Genomic DNA, 17,860 nt, shown 5'->3' with positions numbered 1-17,860 from the left:
TTTTTTTTTTATGATAAAGAGTTGCAGACTTTCTCCCTAAAGGTTAGCAGTGGGTTCTGTTAGAAATAGAAGTAACTAGAAAGGAAGCTAAAGCCAAGTCTAGATGGCTTTATCTATCTATTTATCAGGAAAGGACTCTGGCCTTAATTTTAGGCAAAGAGAAGTACTGATGATTTTTTGAGCAGATGACGTGTATCTATGTACAATCTGTTGTGGTTAATAAAGTAAAATTTCTGGAGCATCAATCCATCCATCAAGGGAGAGTACCCAAGTCGAGGACAGATGGGAGAATGTGAATGTGGAGACAAGACCAGGTATGGTGTGATGAGAATTTGAATCAGAACCAGGAGGATGGCAGTGAGAATGAAAGAACGGGATGCATGCTAGACATCCTGCCAAGCAAGGGCAGGCAGATTGTATGACTACCTGGATGGAGAAAACATGTGTTGTGCATTTGTATGTATGTTTAAATAAACGTTGGTGGGTACACATGCACATTGGGATGTTTTTATGATCGCTGGTTCTTTTGAAATTATTTCTGTGCTATTCATTTGACATTTTTCTTGTATCAACTTGCTGTTTAATTTTCCATGTATATAAACACACTATTTCTCTAAATGGAAATGTTGGCATCATCTATTTCAATGAACCTAGTTTCTTGCACACAGTAGGTATATGAATATTTGTTGGTTGGTAAGCATCTACATTTTAGTCATTCCCATGTCACACAGGGTCAAATTAGGTAACAAAGAGTGAATTTTCTATTTTGTATCTATGATCTCTATTTAGGAGAAAAAGTAGTGGAGTGAAAATGGCAGAACTAATAGTAATTGGAGGAACGTGAGGTTTAACTTTGGAGAAGAATCTGTAAATAACTACCTAGCTAGACTAACTGCCTTCAAGGCAGGACAGATTTTTATCTATTGAATCTGAACACTAGATCATTGAATAACTCTCAATGGCCTTTGAGGAATGATGGATAAGTACAAGAGCCAGACCATTGAGGTGCCAGAAGGAGGGGGTGGAGGCAGATTCTTGAAAATGCACAGCAAGTTGCTTGATATCACTTCTGGGTGAGTTATAGAATGGCAAGTGCAGCAGAAGAGGAAGCACTAAGTCGTGGCATGAGAACAAATCCACTTTTTGTTCTTTAATATAGTTACTGGAAAAACTGATCATGGTAATTTGCATTTCTATATTTCTTCTTTTAATTTTGCTCAACTGGGGATAGACAGAGTGTATCTAGACTTCAGCTAGCTAGTCGTTAAGATCCCTTATGACAAGTTAGGAAAATATGGGCTAGTTGTTAGTACAGTATGGTAACTAACTTAGTAGTTGGAGGATTATACCATATAGTTGCTTATAAGCAACTGAAACGGTGGTTTTCAAGAAACATCTTTTGCATCATGACCTAGTAAGCACACATGTACACAGATATGTGTATATGAAGTTTTCTAAAACAGTACCTATCCTTACAAAATGGATGCATGTTGATATTTTCAATGTTAGAAATAGATTTTCTATTCTATTTCATTGAAAAAAAGAAACATGCTGGTTGTAACCCCTAAGTTGATTTCACAGGTCTACAGTTTGAAAAATGTGACTTGACTTCAACTAGAATGTTTCTAGTGACTAGAAAGCTCTGTTTTTATCCTACTCAATCTAATATTTGGATGATGTAGAAGGATGTTCTCAAATTTGCAGATAATAACATAATAGGAGTAATAAGACAGTAAATGATTTGCATGATATAGTCAGGATGAAGATCACTAGAAGAGGATAATGAAAAGCAAAAGAAGTTTAGAAGGATATGTACAATCCTGCACTTAGATCTCAAAATCAACGTGTAAAATCACTGGAGAGAGAGGTGGCTTGCCAGCAGCATGAATTAAAAAAACAAAACAATCAAAAATAAAACAACCACTTTAGCATTTCAGTTGATAAGTTCAGCATGAGGAAGAACAGAACAGCATTTTGGGGTGCCTGCGTCATGACAAGCAGGAGGCAGGTTGTATGACTGGCATCATTAGTGTCAGGCAGCTGAAAAAAACAGACAAACCAAACCAAAGTAATTCAATCTGAGGTTACAATAGCAGAAGTTGTATTTCTGAATGTATGAGTTTCTTTCTGTTTCATATTGGTGAGAACCCACCTATAAACAGAATTTGGAGTATTGTGTTCACACGAATTAGATAAAAGTTTAGAGAAAGCCTTTGCTTTTAAGGCACATTATGGGACATTAGCCTGGAGAACTGCTGTTTTCGTTTATTCATCTATTCATATATTTTTTTAACACACTTATTAAATGTATATTATAAGCCCATTATATTAGACACTGAAAACACAGAGATAGCTACAAGATGGGCTTTCCCACAGCAAGCAGAGGAAAACATTATTTATTGATATTTGGTACTATCCTAAGTACCTTAAATGTATTAGCACCTTTAATCCTAGGCAGTTGTACAAATACGGGTAAAATGGATATAATAAGTGGGTGATGGAACTAGACTCCAAACCCAGGTTCTTTTGAATCTGGAGGTGTGTTCTCAAGCACTAAGCAAGAGTTTCTTTCTTGAAACCCCAGGCTCATGTGCTTCTTATCTCTGAAGGGCTGACCTTTGAAATTATGTGCATTTATCTACTAAGGCAAAAATTTATACAAAATTGATATTCACATGTAAAATATATTTTTTTAACGTAGAAATTTAAAAATGAACATTTTAGGTAGCTTCTCTTATCATACAGCAATCTTTTTTTTTTTTTTTTTTTTTTTTTTAAGATAATGCAAAGGCTAAGTTATTTGCACATTGGCAGGGAAAATGGCTTTGTAGGTAGGCCAGAAGGAAACAGATGTGCTCTCTTGTTTAATCTTCTGGTTTTGGGAACGGTATTGAAAACACACACCTGCGCAGTCTGAAGGTTTGTTGTACTTGCAGGCATTCAACATTGTGCCTGGGTGCTAAAGCTACAGCCACACATTTACTGTATGCTTGTGACTGAGCTTAACTATTGCCTGTGGGACAGGTATTAACATCCCGTTTAATATATGAAGAGACTGAAGCTCAATCATTTGAGTAAACTACACAGCTAGTAATTTGTGTGATTCAAATGCCAGTGCCACGGTGTCTATGAGGAGCTAACAGTCTTCTGGAGTAGTGTTTCTTTTTTTAAAAAAATTTTATTGTGGTAACATATATAAAATACAAATTTTTCCCAATTTTAAGTGTACAATTCAGTGGTATTAATTTATCATCTTGTGCTACCATCACTGCTATCCATTACCAACTCATTTTCATTCCCAAATCAGGAACTCTGCATCCATTACGCAATGACTCCCCATTCAGCTCTGCCCCTACCTCTGCCACCCCCAACTTACCTTCTATTCTCTATGAATTTACCTATTCTAGTAGGTAAAGGTATTTGTCCTTTTATGTCTGGCTTATTTCACTGAACATGAAATGTCCTCCAGGTTCTTCCATGTTCTAGCCTGTATCAGAACTTCATTCCTTTTTATGGCTAAATAATATTCCACCAGAGAGCACTTTTAATTGGCAAGCTCTTTTAACTGTCTCTCAAATTGAATTAACTCAGAAATACCAATACCAAACTGGTAATTATTTTACCAAAGTGAAAAATAGTTTGAAATACCAATATCTTTTTTACCAACATCCTACCTACAGTAAAGCAAAATGAACAAACATGAAAAACAACACAGACGTGCATACTTCTTACGAAACAAAAGTGGAAAAATCAAAGTGAAAATGTCAAAATGCTGTTAAGGTATTCTTTCAGAAAGGAAACAGCTCAGGTTATCACTGTCTCTGTAAGCACTCTGCAGAAATCTAAAAACAGCAAGAAATAGAACCTGCTCCCACATATATATATATACACACACACACAGTGGAGTGGAAGAAAGCAAGGGTGATGACCTTTCAGCCTGGATTTATGTATTTAAAACAGATACATCGCTTTCAATTTGCAAGTGAAAACGGTGCTCCTGAAAGCAAGTGATACTCAGTTGGGACAGGCAAAACGCTGTAGAGGGACAGAAATGCTACAGGATTTTCCAGTTACAGCACATCTCAAGTGGCATGATCAATACTTAGAGGTTTTGTAAATTTCCTACACAGTTTCAACCATCCTAGCCCTAGCATTTAAAAAATATAATTTAAGTTAAATGCATGCACCAATTAACCATTTCTTCCAGAAATTTTTGCTTCATTATTTTAATAATTCATTCACGTCAGTGCCAGTTAAAACAAACGCACAACCAAAAACGAGCGCTCAGCACCGGTTTTGAGGAACTGCTTTATACACGGCCTGTGCTACTTCCGATGTTTTTACCGTGTTCCCACACTGTGCGAGCTAATTTGACTAGTGGATACCGATTAAACGTGAATAAAAATGAAGTACTAGGACTGATTTGTATTTTGCCTTCTTCATTTGAAATGACAATGAAAATGACTGAAATGTACCTCAAGATGCATATTTCTGGTAGCCTGAAATACATCTTTATTGAGAAAGGGCATAGCTCCTAAAAGATTAAAGGTACATCTTTCATTCCGAGGAAGAAAACAGGAGTCGTGTCTATTTAGTTTTTATTCGACTCTAGCAGCAAGATGACTGTGTACATTTCCACTTTTTAACAACAAAAAAAATCATTTTCCCTCAGCTAGCTGCGCAGTCACAAGCCGACTTTTATTACCGATGACGGCCGGCAGCGAGACTCGCCCATATTCTCACCTAATTTCCAAAATCCTCGGGGCCGTCGGTGCCGAGAGGGAGGCGGGCGCCGTCCCCGGCCCTCGCGCCCGGGTGGGCTTGAAAAGGCGCGACCGCGGCTGCCGCCGCCTTCCCTCAGCGAGCCGCGGCGCAGCCTCCCGGGGCGGGGGCGAGCCCGCGCGGGCAGGGGGCGCCTCTCCCGGGCGGCCGCAGCCCTGCCCCCGACGGCGCGGACGGCCCGGCTCCCGCAGCCGCGTTCCCTCGGGCAGCCGGGGAGGCCCCGCGGGCCCGACGGCAGGCGGGGGCCCGCCACGCCCCTACCTGGCCCGGCCCGCGGCCCCGCGGCGCCCGCGGCGCGAGGACGAGGACGAGGACGCCCGGGTCCGCGGGGCCCCCGCGCGCGCCCCCCGCCCCGCGCCCGCCGCCCCCGCGCGCCCGCTCACCTGCCGCGGGCCGGGGGGTCGCGGCGCTCGCGGGGCGCCGGCGGGCGGGGCGGGCGGGGCGGGGGCGGCCAGGCCCCGCCCCCGGGCTGCGCGCAGGCGCGGCGGCCCCTCCGCAGGCAGGGGGCGGCAACATGGCGGCGTGAGCGGCGGCGTCGGGGCTTCGCGACCACGGTGGCGGCCGCAGCGGCGGCGCAGCGTCCCCCGCGCCCGCCGGCCTGAGCGCCCGCGCCGCCGCTCCTCGGGGCCGCCCGCGCTTCGCCGCCGGGGCCGGGCCGCGCGCGCCCGCAGCGAGAGGCGGCGGCTCCGGGGCGGGCTCCGCCGCTCGCGGGCAGCGGTCGGCGGCGCCGCCTGCGCCGGGGAGCCTCCGGCGACCCCCGCCTCGGCCGGGCCCGGCGCCGGTGGATGCCGGGGCCCCGCGGCGCGGGCCGGGGGGCGGCGGCCGAGGCGGGTGTCGCGGTCGCGGAGGCGGCGGGCGCGCGCCGCCCGGGCGGGGGCAGATGGCGAGCGAGAAGCCGGGCCCGGGGCTGGAGCCTCCGCCCGCGGCGCTCGTCGCCGTCGGGGGCGGCGGCCCGGGGGAGCCGCGGGGCGCGTGCGGCCCCGGCGCGGTGGTGCTCCCGGCGGGCATGATCAACCCCTCGGTGCCGATCCGCAACATGCGCATGAAATTCGCCGTGCTGATCGGACTCATACAGGTCGGAGAGGTCAGCAACAGGGACATCGTGGAGACGGTGCTCAACCTGGTAAGGGCCCCCGCCCCGGCCCCGGCCCCGGCCCCCGGCCCCCGGCCGGCGGCACCCCTGGCAGCTGCGAGCGCCCCGCCGCGCGCCGCGAGGACTGGGGTCGGCGGGAGAGGCGGCGCGGGGCGAGACGCCGCCCCCGGGGGGGGGGACGCCCCGGAGGGGGAGCCCCCGCGCCGCCTGAGCCTCCCGCGGGGCGTCCCCCGGCTCGGACGCCGCAGCCCCGGCGGCCCCGAGCGCCCTGCGAGGCCAGGACGGTGGCCGTCCCTCCGCCGCCCCATCCCCTCTCGGGCAGCCTTCCGTCTTCGTCATCTCGCCCCGCACCCGCACACCCCCCGGCCGTTGTCGCGCACGCCGGGTGTGTTGTAGAACGCGAGGACCCCGGCCGCCCGGGTCGGTCCCCCGGCGGCCCTCGGGGAGCGCGGCCTGGGGCCGGAGGGCGGCGGGCAGGTGTCCGCGCAGCCCGAGCTGGGCTCCTGCTGGTGAGAGAGTCAGTGCAGGAGCGAGTGTGACTTCATGTTTTGCGCTGTCTGTGGATAGGCCGAGAAGCTTGCACGGTGTCAGGGCAAGAAATGGGAAGGAGTGGGGGAGAGGAGACGCACACATTGCGGACAATTCAGAATAGTTCGTTTTCAGTGTTCTGTAGATGCAATATTTTTGCTGCATGCGGGAAGCTGTCTTAATTTCGTCTGCAATCTCTAGTCTTTGACAGGCTGTGAGGCTGGGTTTTGGAAGGCAGGAGCTTGCACTTGCTGGGGAGTCACAAGGCTGTGGAACTGTGCTTGTAGGGGATTTTAGAACACCCTGCCCTCTGATTCTTTCGGCTAAGCAATTATTACCATTTGATCTACTGGAAAACTGAAAGAAAGCTCCACCTACAGCAGCGGTGCCTTGAGACGTGGATTAGGTGATGTCTTCGGTTTATGAACTTAAAATTCACAAGAAAGTTAAAATTGATTTTCTTTTCATTTTCCGAAGAAAATATCAGTCTTAATGTTGTAATGTTTATTACTGTTTAAATGCAAAACACCTCTTTCCACTTAGGAGGCACAGACCCCTTCAAGTAAGTCACTACACAAAGTCAGTGTAAGTTTGGGAAAATGTCACCATGTTCGATAAAACCAAATTATTTTCAAAACACTACTCGAAATATTGTTCAGAGTTTTAATTTTAACCAGCTGCGAATAGGTCAGTGCTTTTTATTCCCCACCGTTTTCTTTTTTGAAAGAAAAGAGATTAAATTTCAAAATGTTAGTGTGTTAGCAGGGACTGTATTTCAATAAATTTAAAGGAACACATTTTAAGTTTCCAGTTCACCCAAACCATACCATTTTTACATTAGATGATGTGACATTAGGTTATTTTAATGAGTATTTGTATGCTTAGCCAATCCTGGGAAGAGGCAGTAGAGCACTCCAAGCTGGAAACTGATCTGAATGTGTAACCAGTTTGGCTTCTGCAGCAGTAGCCATATATGCTGGATCAGTACATAACAGATGGGGATCTATAGATATGCAGAAGATTTAAAAAGGAAACAAAAAAAATTTTTTTAGTGTAAAAAGAATTTTACTCTCTTCAGTGCTATGAAAATCTGGCACGTGAAGTACTGCAACATTATTTGAGAGATTAATTTCACTGTTAGTTTTAATTAGAGTAATTAGAAATTTAGCAATACTGAAATGGTATATCCCCCAATCCGCTTAAGGCCTTGCAATTGCACTGAATTTTGGAATAAAAAGGTTTAAAATTTCCTTTTACATGTTTTAAGAATGCAGTAGATTTTGAAATAGAAAGCTTTGGGAAAAAGAATAAATGACAAAAGGAGCTGTTTATTATTAAGTTGTTAATTATAATGCTTGTAGAATATGAATTGTTCATTTGAAGTGCAGTAGTTCTTGCATTGTAGTGTTGGGGCTTTATCTTTCCAGTATACCAATGATGCAAATGTTGCATGGAAAATTTAAGCTGATTCTGAACATATTTGGAAATTATAGACATTTTAAAAAACAGTTATCAAAACTTAATTCTACTTGTTTAGTAAATAAATGAGTAAAATCCACTTAGGGCACTCTGACTTTTGCAGAGGTTGGAATCCTCTAATATCTCTAGAATGAGTTTAAAATTTTCAAGCTTAATTTAAAACACTAAGTGAAAGCTTAAATTAGAAATAGCAAAAATAACTATCAAGTTCCTTGTCTGACAGAAAAGAAAGAAAAGGAACTAATGAAACTTCAGAAAAACAGCAGTTTGTACATAAAGCAATACCAGGCTGTCAGTCTCCTTAATCAAAATATTTATCTTTCATTTCCCCCTGTGCATTGTTCTTACATTTATAACATGGAAATACTGATACTTGGGTTTTAGGTGCTTTTTCTCACGTGTTGCCCCCCGGATGAAAAGTTTTAGAGAGTCAAGTCTAGTGGTGCTTGAATGTCTTGACTCTCAGCCAGGCTGCGGCTGTAACCTTTGCTCCTGCTTGCCGAGGGTGAGACCCGTTTCCCCTGCTCAGGCTGTTGTGGGGTTTGTAAGACACTCCAGGGTGGTGAGAAAATGAAATGGGTGACCTTCATTGCGGATGCTGGGCATTTTGTATAATGACGTTACTGTTGAGGTGAAACAGTCAAACATGAGTGGATAGTATTAGGAAGAGGAGTGAGTTTGTATGTGACGTTACTAAGAAAGTGTGTTGTCAAGGATTTTGCGTTGTAGTTTTATCAGTACTAGAAACTGATCATCTGCCAACTTTGGCTTTGGAAGAATTTTTATTAATCCATGTTAATGCCACCAATATAAGAATAACTGCAGAAAATGGATTTTGTTGGTTGTTTCAAATGTGAAATAGACATGATTACTTGTCTACTGATTCTTTTGTAAACACATTTAACCTGTTTATGTAAGATTTTTTCCTTCCTTGAAGGAAAATGCTGTATAAATATCATGTGTTTTCTTTCTTTATTACATGAAAGTTACTTTAATCACAGATTTTAATGTAAGCATACATTTTTAGTAAAGGTAAAATGGAGGATTAATATTTATTTAATGAAAATCCACAATGTTTTTTTAATAGTTGTTTTTAGTATAATTTTATAAAATTTGGCTTGTTGCTTTTTAAAAAAAGATTTATAGTAAGATATGTCAGTGTTTCTTTAGTTGAAGAAAATTAGTATTTCCTCTGATTATTTTTTCACATTCCAAGTTGCATGGTATATTCTCTATTATAGGCATAGCAAGACACTAAGGAGGTTTTGTGGAATATTAGGTTCTTCTCTCCTAGGAGAGAGATGATAGAATTTTTGTTAAAAGGAAAAATTTATTACCTTTCTGTACTTGAGTGTAACTTCTCTTTTCTTCTTTAGCGTGTTTTCATTTGTAACTTAATGGGAATAATTTTCATTTTAAGCATATTTAGAATTTTGAAGAGAAAAGATGCAGCCTGCATTTGAATTACATTTATTTAGAATGTATAATTTCAACTTCGTTAGAGTCCTTGGAAGTCCTAATATATTTAATAAACCACATTTATTTATATTAAAAGAATTTCCTGTATCTTAATTTGTCTTGCCAAGTAAGCCTTTTCAAATTAACTTGAATTAAGTTTTATTCTTGTTATTGGGTGTGGAAAGCTAAGGATACTTATGTAAATGCTGGAAGTTTCTGTATATTAAGGAATGCTGAGAATTTCCACAGAAATATTAATTTAGTCACATAGTGATACTAAAGATGCAAGTATCAATGACCAGTCTATGATCAAGTTATATTAATTTAAAGTAAGTATTTTGTATATCTAGTCAGTTTTTGGCAAATACCAGCTTAATTAGAAGTACATCAAGATTCTCTTTTCTTTTACTATCCTTTCCCCAAGCCTTGCACAGAGATGCGCTGGGTTGGCAGACGCAACCCCCACCTTAGGTCACGGTTTAGCTGTTTTAGAGAGTCCACATTTTGATTTTTTATTTTAAATATTGTTTTGCATCCATTTGCTTTACAGATTTTTCCTTTTTTGCCTGCATTTCCCATACTTTATGTACTGTCAGCATATCTTTATTTTTTATTTTTTAATCACCTACTATTTTCTAGTTTTACAGTTTTATGTGTTTCCTGGGATGTGTGTTGTAGGAGGGCAGGAGCCATATTTTATGTCTGTGTGTGTATATATATTTTTAATTTTTTTGTATTTCTGGCTCTTGGATAATTTAAGTGCATTTTGAATATGCAGGACACCTTTATTAGGCAGTAAGGACCTGCTTCTGGAATTATGTTCAGTGGTAGGGTCCAGAACCCGGCAGCCTGAAACAGATGAGACGCAGTGTAGATTTAGTGCATTCCTTCTACCTGGATGTGCAAATGTGTGTATTAGTGTATTGCTAATACGTGGGTCTGCAAATGTTTGACATTCTCTGTGTTTGTAGGCATTGCCATATAGAACACTACTTTGAGCAAGCATTTGGGAAGATGTTAGACCCTGGTAAAACCGTGTGTGTGATAGGACATAAGTACGTAAAGAGCGTATCTCTTATTAAGAGAGACAACATAGGGTGCAGTGAATTGTGATTCAGAATACTGCCGCAGTGCCAAGGGTAGTGGGCCTCTTGCTGTCTGTCCAGCATCCGTCTGCCCTTCGGTCAGGGCGCCTCTGTTTCCCTTTCGACCACTTGTGCTCTCCTTGGTGATTCTTGGGTGCGGTTGACCCCACCTCTGCCTGCAGGGCTGGGTGTATCGCAGGTGGGGTCAGAATCTCAGGGACGGGTTCCAGGATGAGCCTTAACCGAGGGGAGCCCGGGAGTCCTCCAGGACTTGTGCCAGAACTCTCCTTTTGGGGTTGCCGAGCGAGTAGGGGTGCTGACGTCACCCCCTAGAGCTGCCCGCGCCCACCTTGGAAGGAGACTGAGTGCGAACTGGATTCTGGGTGCTGTTGTTTGAGCACCCGTGGCAGTCGCCATCTTCTCACTGTTAAATTCTCTTTTAAAATTTATTGTTATTAGTTTCCAGTGTAAGTTTGGTTTTTGCCTCTTGTAAATGGAAAGATTCCTCATATACTTAGAATTAGTAACTGGAAATGGGACACTGTAAGGGACAAACCTTAAATGTTGAAAATGAAGGGCTAGGTCGTTCAGGATTTTGCTGTCCAGAATTTAAGGAATTAGAGAGTAGCTGTTTAAATTGGCATCTTTGGCTATGGACATACTGAGAGTGGAACTTTAGGGATGCTGGAATGTTTTGGCCACTTCTTGGGGTCTTTGATAATGTCTTACAAGAGAGCAGTTGGTTTTGGTCACCTGGCATGCGTGAAAGCAGAGTGGGAAGAAAACAGGACTTTGGGAGTAAGAGGGGACTTTTCTCCTGGTGCTTCCATCAGAGGTCACAGAGAAGCGGATTCTGGAGAGCCCTACAGGACTGGAAAGCCCCGCTTTCTTACCCCATGCAGAAGTTGGTGAGTTTAAATGGGAACCGTTTGCAGCCTTCTCCCAAGTACCTGGACCATGGTTTCCCCTGCCTTCTGACCAAAGTACCAGGCCAGGTTGAATGGCGCTGCAGCCTGGGGTGAGGGCTGGAAGAGCCTCCGGCTGCTGCTTGCTGCACAGTTCTTCCTGGAAGGTCGCTCGGCCACAGCTGGAGGCCTGTTGCTATGAGACTGACACTTAAACAGCTGAGTTCCAGATTGGTATACCGCACCTTGACAGACAGACACGTGCTCTGGGGGTAATTCAACTAGTTGACTGAAGTCAATCGACCAAAATCTTTGGAAAATTCGAGGAAAGCTGCACTTTGGAGAAACTGCAAGCAGTTAACAAAGGTCTGTGCACTTTAGTGTCTTAGACGGTTCACAGGGAGGAAGTGGGCTGCTAAAGCTCTTCGGAAAAGCGTCATCAGTGACTCTGTCGGACGTGGCCATGAAGGGTGATGGAAAATAAGGCCTCTGAGTGGGTACCGATGAGCACATCCGGACGGGCTGACCAGGCGGCTCTGCGTGGCCAGGACAGTGAGTTCTTGCTGCTCTGACCAGTAGCATAGGACAGAGGCTTTGACTAACCATGGTTTGTTTCACTTTCTCCAGTCTTCCAAATGGAAATTTCCGTTTCATTTATTCTTTGTTTTTCTTTAACACTTGTATCTCTGTGTGGGGAATGGTTGTAGTTATTATGTAGCTATATATTGTCAGATCATTAGATACCAGGGATATGAATGGACTTGACCAAGAATAATGCTCCTAACAGATTGCAGACCTGTAGCTGGATGCAGTAACTTGGTGTCATTTTTGTTTTTTATTTTGTCCCTGTTGGAGAGGTGGTGAGCATATTTTCTGTTTTACCTGATACAGTGATAAGATTAAACATGAGTATTTAAAAAGTTGTAATATGGAAAGATGAAATGGAGGTGGATGGGCAGTTGAGGGCTGGAATGTAGATGTCTGTTGATTTTTGGCTATGTAGCATCCATTCTTTCTGCTACTAATAGTTCTAGATTTTAAAAAGTATTCCTTCGGGAGTCATCCTTTCTCTTTTCTTGATTAATACAGTTTGTGGCTTTTTGGACTTCCCTCTCCTCCTCCTGAACTGTACACACAAACTGGGTATATCAATAACAAATGTTGGTTGTAAAATCAAGCTGCACCTCTAAGATGGATTCATAACTTTCAGTCTGCTGGGACACTTTTGAGAAGGAGTTGCTCTTTCACTGGGGTTGCTAAGATGTTAGCATACACTCTAGAGTTGACTGGCGGTCTTCTACCACAAAGAAGAGTCTGCGTGAGAACCGAGCTTCCATAGAAGGGCTTAGAGCCAAGATGTGGGCTGCTGGTGGCATCTTTGCCCCCAAGTCAGCTACTTCTCCAGACTTCTCAGTGCTTAAGCCAGTTTGAGTCATGTTTCTATCTGATGCACCCCAAAGTTAAATCGCTAATTTACTTAAATTTTTTTTTCTTTTTTTAACTTTAGGTAGTAAATAAATATTGGAGGATGAATCAGTAGGAAAATTATTACCAGATTAATAGAAAATTTAGCATAGGACTTGATACATTACAAAAAATAAGAAATATTCATGACTTAAAAATTCAGCTTTACTAAATAAGAACATTAGGGAACAGTGAGTAACTTGAGAAAGAAGTGAATAAAAAAAAAGTATAATTGTTTGCTAGGACATGTTAAAATAACCTGACATGCTGTTGTTGGGCCTGTAAAATGTTACAGCTGTGCTGAATGGCATTTTGGCTATATGCATCAAAACTTTAAAGAGGTTCTTTTAGCTAAGAAGCCAGCCTTGTACGAAGAGATGACTTTGGAGGGGCAGGGTCCAGCCTTGGTGATCCCCATAGAGGGTTCTGGAAAAGCTATTCAGAGGAAATAAAAAATGAATGTGGCAGAATTTTATGGAGTTGCATGTAAAAGTGACTTAGTAAGAGCTGTACTATGAGCTATTAATTTTTGAATTTTTGGAAATTTCTGGTCATATGGGATTATAGATGGTGACTGGCTTTGAATTTGATACTTCATTAATCAACGTGTGCCTCAAGGTGCCTTAGGTATTACTCTGAATTAAAAGAAATTACATAAATATATTTATATAGTAGACAAAGTAGATTAGTTGATTTTCTTAGATATATGAGTTAATATCTAAGAAATACTATCTAATAAATATCATAAGTTAGTGGCTTTTGGTCAGAATTATACTAGAATCTATATAATATTATTTCCAATAATGTCAGTTCCTTTCTTGCTTTAGTAAAGTAAAGCAGCATTGATTAATAGCAACTTTTATGTGGCTCAACCAGTTGGGATCCTGTCTACCAAGGTTCGATGTCCAGGGCCTCCTGGTGAGGGCAGGCTGGCCCACGTGGCGAGCTGGCTCACGCAGAGTGCCAGCCCCCATGGGAATGCAGACCTGCACAGGAGTGCCAGCTGACATGGAGAGCAGGGAACAGGGGAGAAATAAATTTAAAAAATGAAAATCTTTAAAAACAAAAAAACCCTTTTTCTTTTAAAAAAGCAACTTTTATGGATGTGTAAATGTCTAAACACATTTCTCTTTAGCAAATACTTCTATTTTCTGAGGGAAATAACCTGAAGTTGATTTAAAAATTGTATATAAAAATTTCTAGTGTTACCTAGATTCTTTTCACCATTGGAGTGGGAATTACCATTTATATATTGGATTTGGGTTTAGGCCTTATGTTTTTAATAATCTGTCTCAACTCTTCTGACATGAATAGAAAGAATAACCTGTGTCTGAGGTTAAGGAGCTTGTCCAAGGTTGCAAAATTGCTTAGTGACTGAAATGAGCTCAAAGGTAGATGTTTCGATGGAAGTAGTGGCTGCGCCTGTGGAATCCCTCCATCAGGCTCCGCGTTCAGCCCATGATGCGCGCGGTCCCATTCAATCGTCTTGCGCTTTCTAGGTGAGTAGAAGAGGCAGCAGACATCCAGCCTTTCCAGGCCACGCAGTGAAGAGTTCACCTGGAGTGGAAATCCTCATTGGCTTTCTATGTTAAACCTAAGCCTGGCATCTTAGAAGTATTTGCAGCTTTAATTATGCAGATGATAATTTATTATTATATTTAATAGAATTGTTTCACTTGATTTTTACTAATTCTTTGTAACTTATTACCCTTTCAAGTCCCTCGAAGTTAAAATTTTAAGTGTTTAAATTAGTTTTTAGATCTGTTTTATGAGTCATTAATGGAAGAATGTGTTATTATATCTTGACTGCTACTTGCTAAATAACCGTTAAGTTTCTCAAGCACCATTTTCATCCGTATTTTCTCTGAAGAACTGCTCATGTGGCAGGATTAGCTCTTACCCTATTTAAGTGACACCTTCCCTGACATCCCTCAAACCTGTTCCTTCCATTCTGCACTGTCCTGTATTTTGTCCATATCTCAGATTTAGCAAGTGCACATGATATCATGATTATTTGTTCACTTGTCAGGCACCCCAGAGGCTCTGAATCCCTGGAGAGACACAATCCGCCTTTTGTGGTAGTTCGAGAACTTATTATTTTTTGGAATGAGTGTTTTTCACCTCGATATGGTTAGTTTGCTTATTGTGGTCACTTTCTAGGCTGTTCTCATTCATGTAACTTTTGTGTTTGCTTCTTCCTTGAGCATTTCAGATTTTCTTTTTTTGAAAGGGGCTGGCAGAGATTTTAGGTGCATGTATGCGTGGTTTATGGTTCAAAATAATTTTCTGGGGAGCTGACATGGGTAAGGAGTCCTGAGGCTTAAAACCGAGCCGCACCTTTGCACTGGTAAGGAAACAGCCCCGAGAGCAGGCTCAGCTCCTACAGCTTGGGACACACGGGGACCCGGCCCTCAGGCTGAGCTGCTTTCCTTCGGTCTTCATGCCTGCCGTTGTCCTTGGCTTCAGCTCATTTGAGGTTGTAGTTGAAAACTTCCATTGTCAGAGCTTATTTGTTTGTTTATTTTTTAACTCTGGCAGGCTCAGAACACTTAAAGTGATGGTTAAATAAATTACGGAATACTACTGTGCTCATTGGTATATAAAAAAGAATAACAGTCCCTACCTTCAGATAACTCAAGAGTCAGCGCAGGAAATGGAAGAATCTCCTGGTAAATGGCTGGTGTAAAGGAGTGTGACAGAGACGAGCTGGCGGCCGGGAAGCCTGGCGGTGGAGTCTGGGAAGGCGTCATCGGGTCACTTGTGAACTGGTCCCGCAGGGCAAGTAGCTGTTCCCAGGATAGACAAGGGCAGAGTGGAAAAGCTCTCCACGAGAGGGGCCTTCGCACGAGGACGCAGGGTGGACGCAGGGTCACTGGCCTTCCGCCGTTGTCCCCTGGCTGAAGGCTGCAGCCAATTAGATCAACTTTATTTCTTCTGCAGAAACCATATTTTTGTTACTCTGCTAGTATTCCTTGGCTTTGTTTTTCGTTTTAACCCTCACAAACGTACCCAGAGAGGCGGGAGGATTTCTTAAGGTCCGTTTTTCCGAACCATTGTGGGAGCCCCGTTTGTGTCGGTATCTCATTTGTACGCCCCCCGACTCTGACGCCTGGCTCCCGGACAGAACGGAGAATGTGTTTTCTCACCCATTCCCCCTTTGCTGACTGGTGCAAGATGTATTTCGTTATACCTGTGCACATAGGCATCTATAAATAATGGATGAAAGGAGTTAAAAATGTTCTCCATTTGCACTGGTACAGGATAAAGGCGAATGTATTATAACCCGAAAGAGAAAAGTTGAGATGGTAAAAATGAACTGATGGTGTTTACTTTTATCTAAGTACTTTTTGAACTGCGTGAGTATTGGCTTTTTAAAGATACCAGTGTTTTTCTCTTATTAAAATTCTTCTTTGTATATGAATTTCATATATAAAAGTGCATTTGAATAATTGTTTTTCTTAATGCTTAGCTTGGCAGGCGTTTCTATGAGTTCTAAGCTACTTGGGCTTTAAGGGCAGCTAAGGAGAGCTACAGGCAGAGAGTAGTGTTTTCACCATCTTCCCTTTATTTGAGCTCTTGCTGGAACGAAAATCGACTTTGGCCTTATTAGCAGCGTGTGTGCATGTGCCGGAGACGGGGATTGCAGAGGAGCCAGGTCTGGTGCACTGGCTTGCCTGTCCCAGCCCTGCGTTTTCCTGGAAACCCACCCCCCCACCCTCCAGGGCGACCACCACGTCCCACATCCTTAGCCTGGAGGGGAAGAGATCAGCAGGCCAGGCCAGAGTGTGCTGGAGGAGGCACCAGGGCATTTTCCAAGACCTGTTGTTTCATTTTATTTAGGTACTGCTCTCTTTTCCTAGTCTGATCTCTTAAACACACCAGACATCATTTGGAGGAGGCAAAACACCATATAGTTTATTGTAGTATTCTAAGGGAGCTGCAACATTTAAAAATGTCATTTACCAGATCCATCCGAGAGTGTTCTCTTTGGAAGTGAATGTCTCCAAATGAATAAATTGATGACTAACAGTTGGAAGACTGTTTGATATGCCATGTTAATTTAGCTACCATATTAATATGAGAATTGTTTTAAATAATGTTCTATATCCTGCACATTTCAACCATTAGTAATAGGTATTTTAATTAAGCAAAAGCATTTTTAATGGTGGTGTTAATGTTAAAAGTGGCTTTCAAAGTCAGGTGGAGTTTGGGATCCAGCCCAGTCTCCAGGGGCAACGCAGAAGAGATGCTCTGAGACTTTACATATTTCACGTTTGTGAACTCGTGATCCACGTGGGCCGGTCTCACTATGTTGGTGGCGCCAGAAGAAAACAATCCAGTAAGCAAAAGTAATTTATGTATGCCTCAGGTTCTTCAGTTGTCCTTTTTGAATATTATGAAGGAATATGTGAACCATAATGTTTTTTTTTGAATTTGCTTTTTGCTCTTCTGTTTGTTTTGTTCCCATAGTGCAGCTCAGCTGCTGTTGATTCTCTTACCCCAAAACTTCTCTGAAAAATGGCACACCCAGTCTAATCGCTGACTGTTCCTAGGACCCCTCCTCCTTCCTCCACTGCTGCAAAGCCCCTTGTCACCAAAAACATGAATTACTTCTGAAAGAGAGCAGCTAATTTAAGGGTCATTACACCTACGGATTTCGCTTCCTTACTGGATACTGAGTAGAGATTTTGCCTCTATAAGTCCTCCTTCATCTAAAGTAAAACACCTGTAGTTCATTTTTATTTAACATGTTAATGTGCTTGCATTGAACAATATTTTAAAATTTAAAAAAGCAAAATTTTTATCTTGTAACTTTACCTTTCATCTTACTTATCAAGATTACAAACTTCTGGAGGAAATTGTCCATATTGGTTTGAACTCTTTTTTTATAAAAAATTTTGTGTGGCAAAAGACATACAACAAAATTTTCCATCTTAACCATGGTAAATGTCCATTCATGGTCTGGGCGACCATCGCCTCTCTCCATGTCCAGAGCTTTTGATCACTCCACGTGGGAACTCTAGCCATTTAGCAGTTTTGCTCTATCCCCATTTCCCTCTATCCCC

At 42.9% G+C, this 17,860-nt stretch overlaps 1 protein-coding gene and 1 long non-coding RNA gene across 7 annotated transcripts in view; one reads left to right on the top strand and one right to left on the bottom strand.

The window, feature by feature from the left end:
* The window catches only part of LOC139436521 (uncharacterized), a 30,520-nt gene extending 25,309 nt beyond the window's left edge, over positions 1-5,211 (bottom strand). The window contains exon 1 of the long non-coding RNA XR_011645778.1: positions 5,166-5,211. This is a non-coding gene — a long non-coding RNA (uncharacterized lncRNA). The remainder of the gene's footprint in view (positions 1-5,165) is intronic.
* Positions 5,212-5,647: 436 nt separating this feature from the next.
* NBEA (neurobeachin) overlaps positions 5,648-17,860 on the top strand; it is a 579,373-nt gene continuing 567,160 nt past the window's right edge. For all 6 annotated transcript variants that reach the window (XM_071208160.1, XM_071208159.1, XM_071208158.1 and 3 more), the window contains exon 1: positions 5,648-5,905. In XM_071208160.1, coding sequence (XP_071064261.1) covers positions 5,663-5,905 — 243 coding nt within the window. In that variant the 5' untranslated portion in view covers positions 5,648-5,662. The remainder of the gene's footprint in view (positions 5,906-17,860) is intronic.

Source organism: Dasypus novemcinctus, chromosome 15 (assembly GCF_030445035.2).
Source record: "Dasypus novemcinctus isolate mDasNov1 chromosome 15, mDasNov1.1.hap2, whole genome shotgun sequence".
Taxonomy (NCBI): Eukaryota; Metazoa; Chordata; class Mammalia; order Cingulata; family Dasypodidae; genus Dasypus; species Dasypus novemcinctus.
Note: the sequence above shows the minus strand (reverse complement) of the source record. Positions and strands in the feature narration are given on the sequence as shown.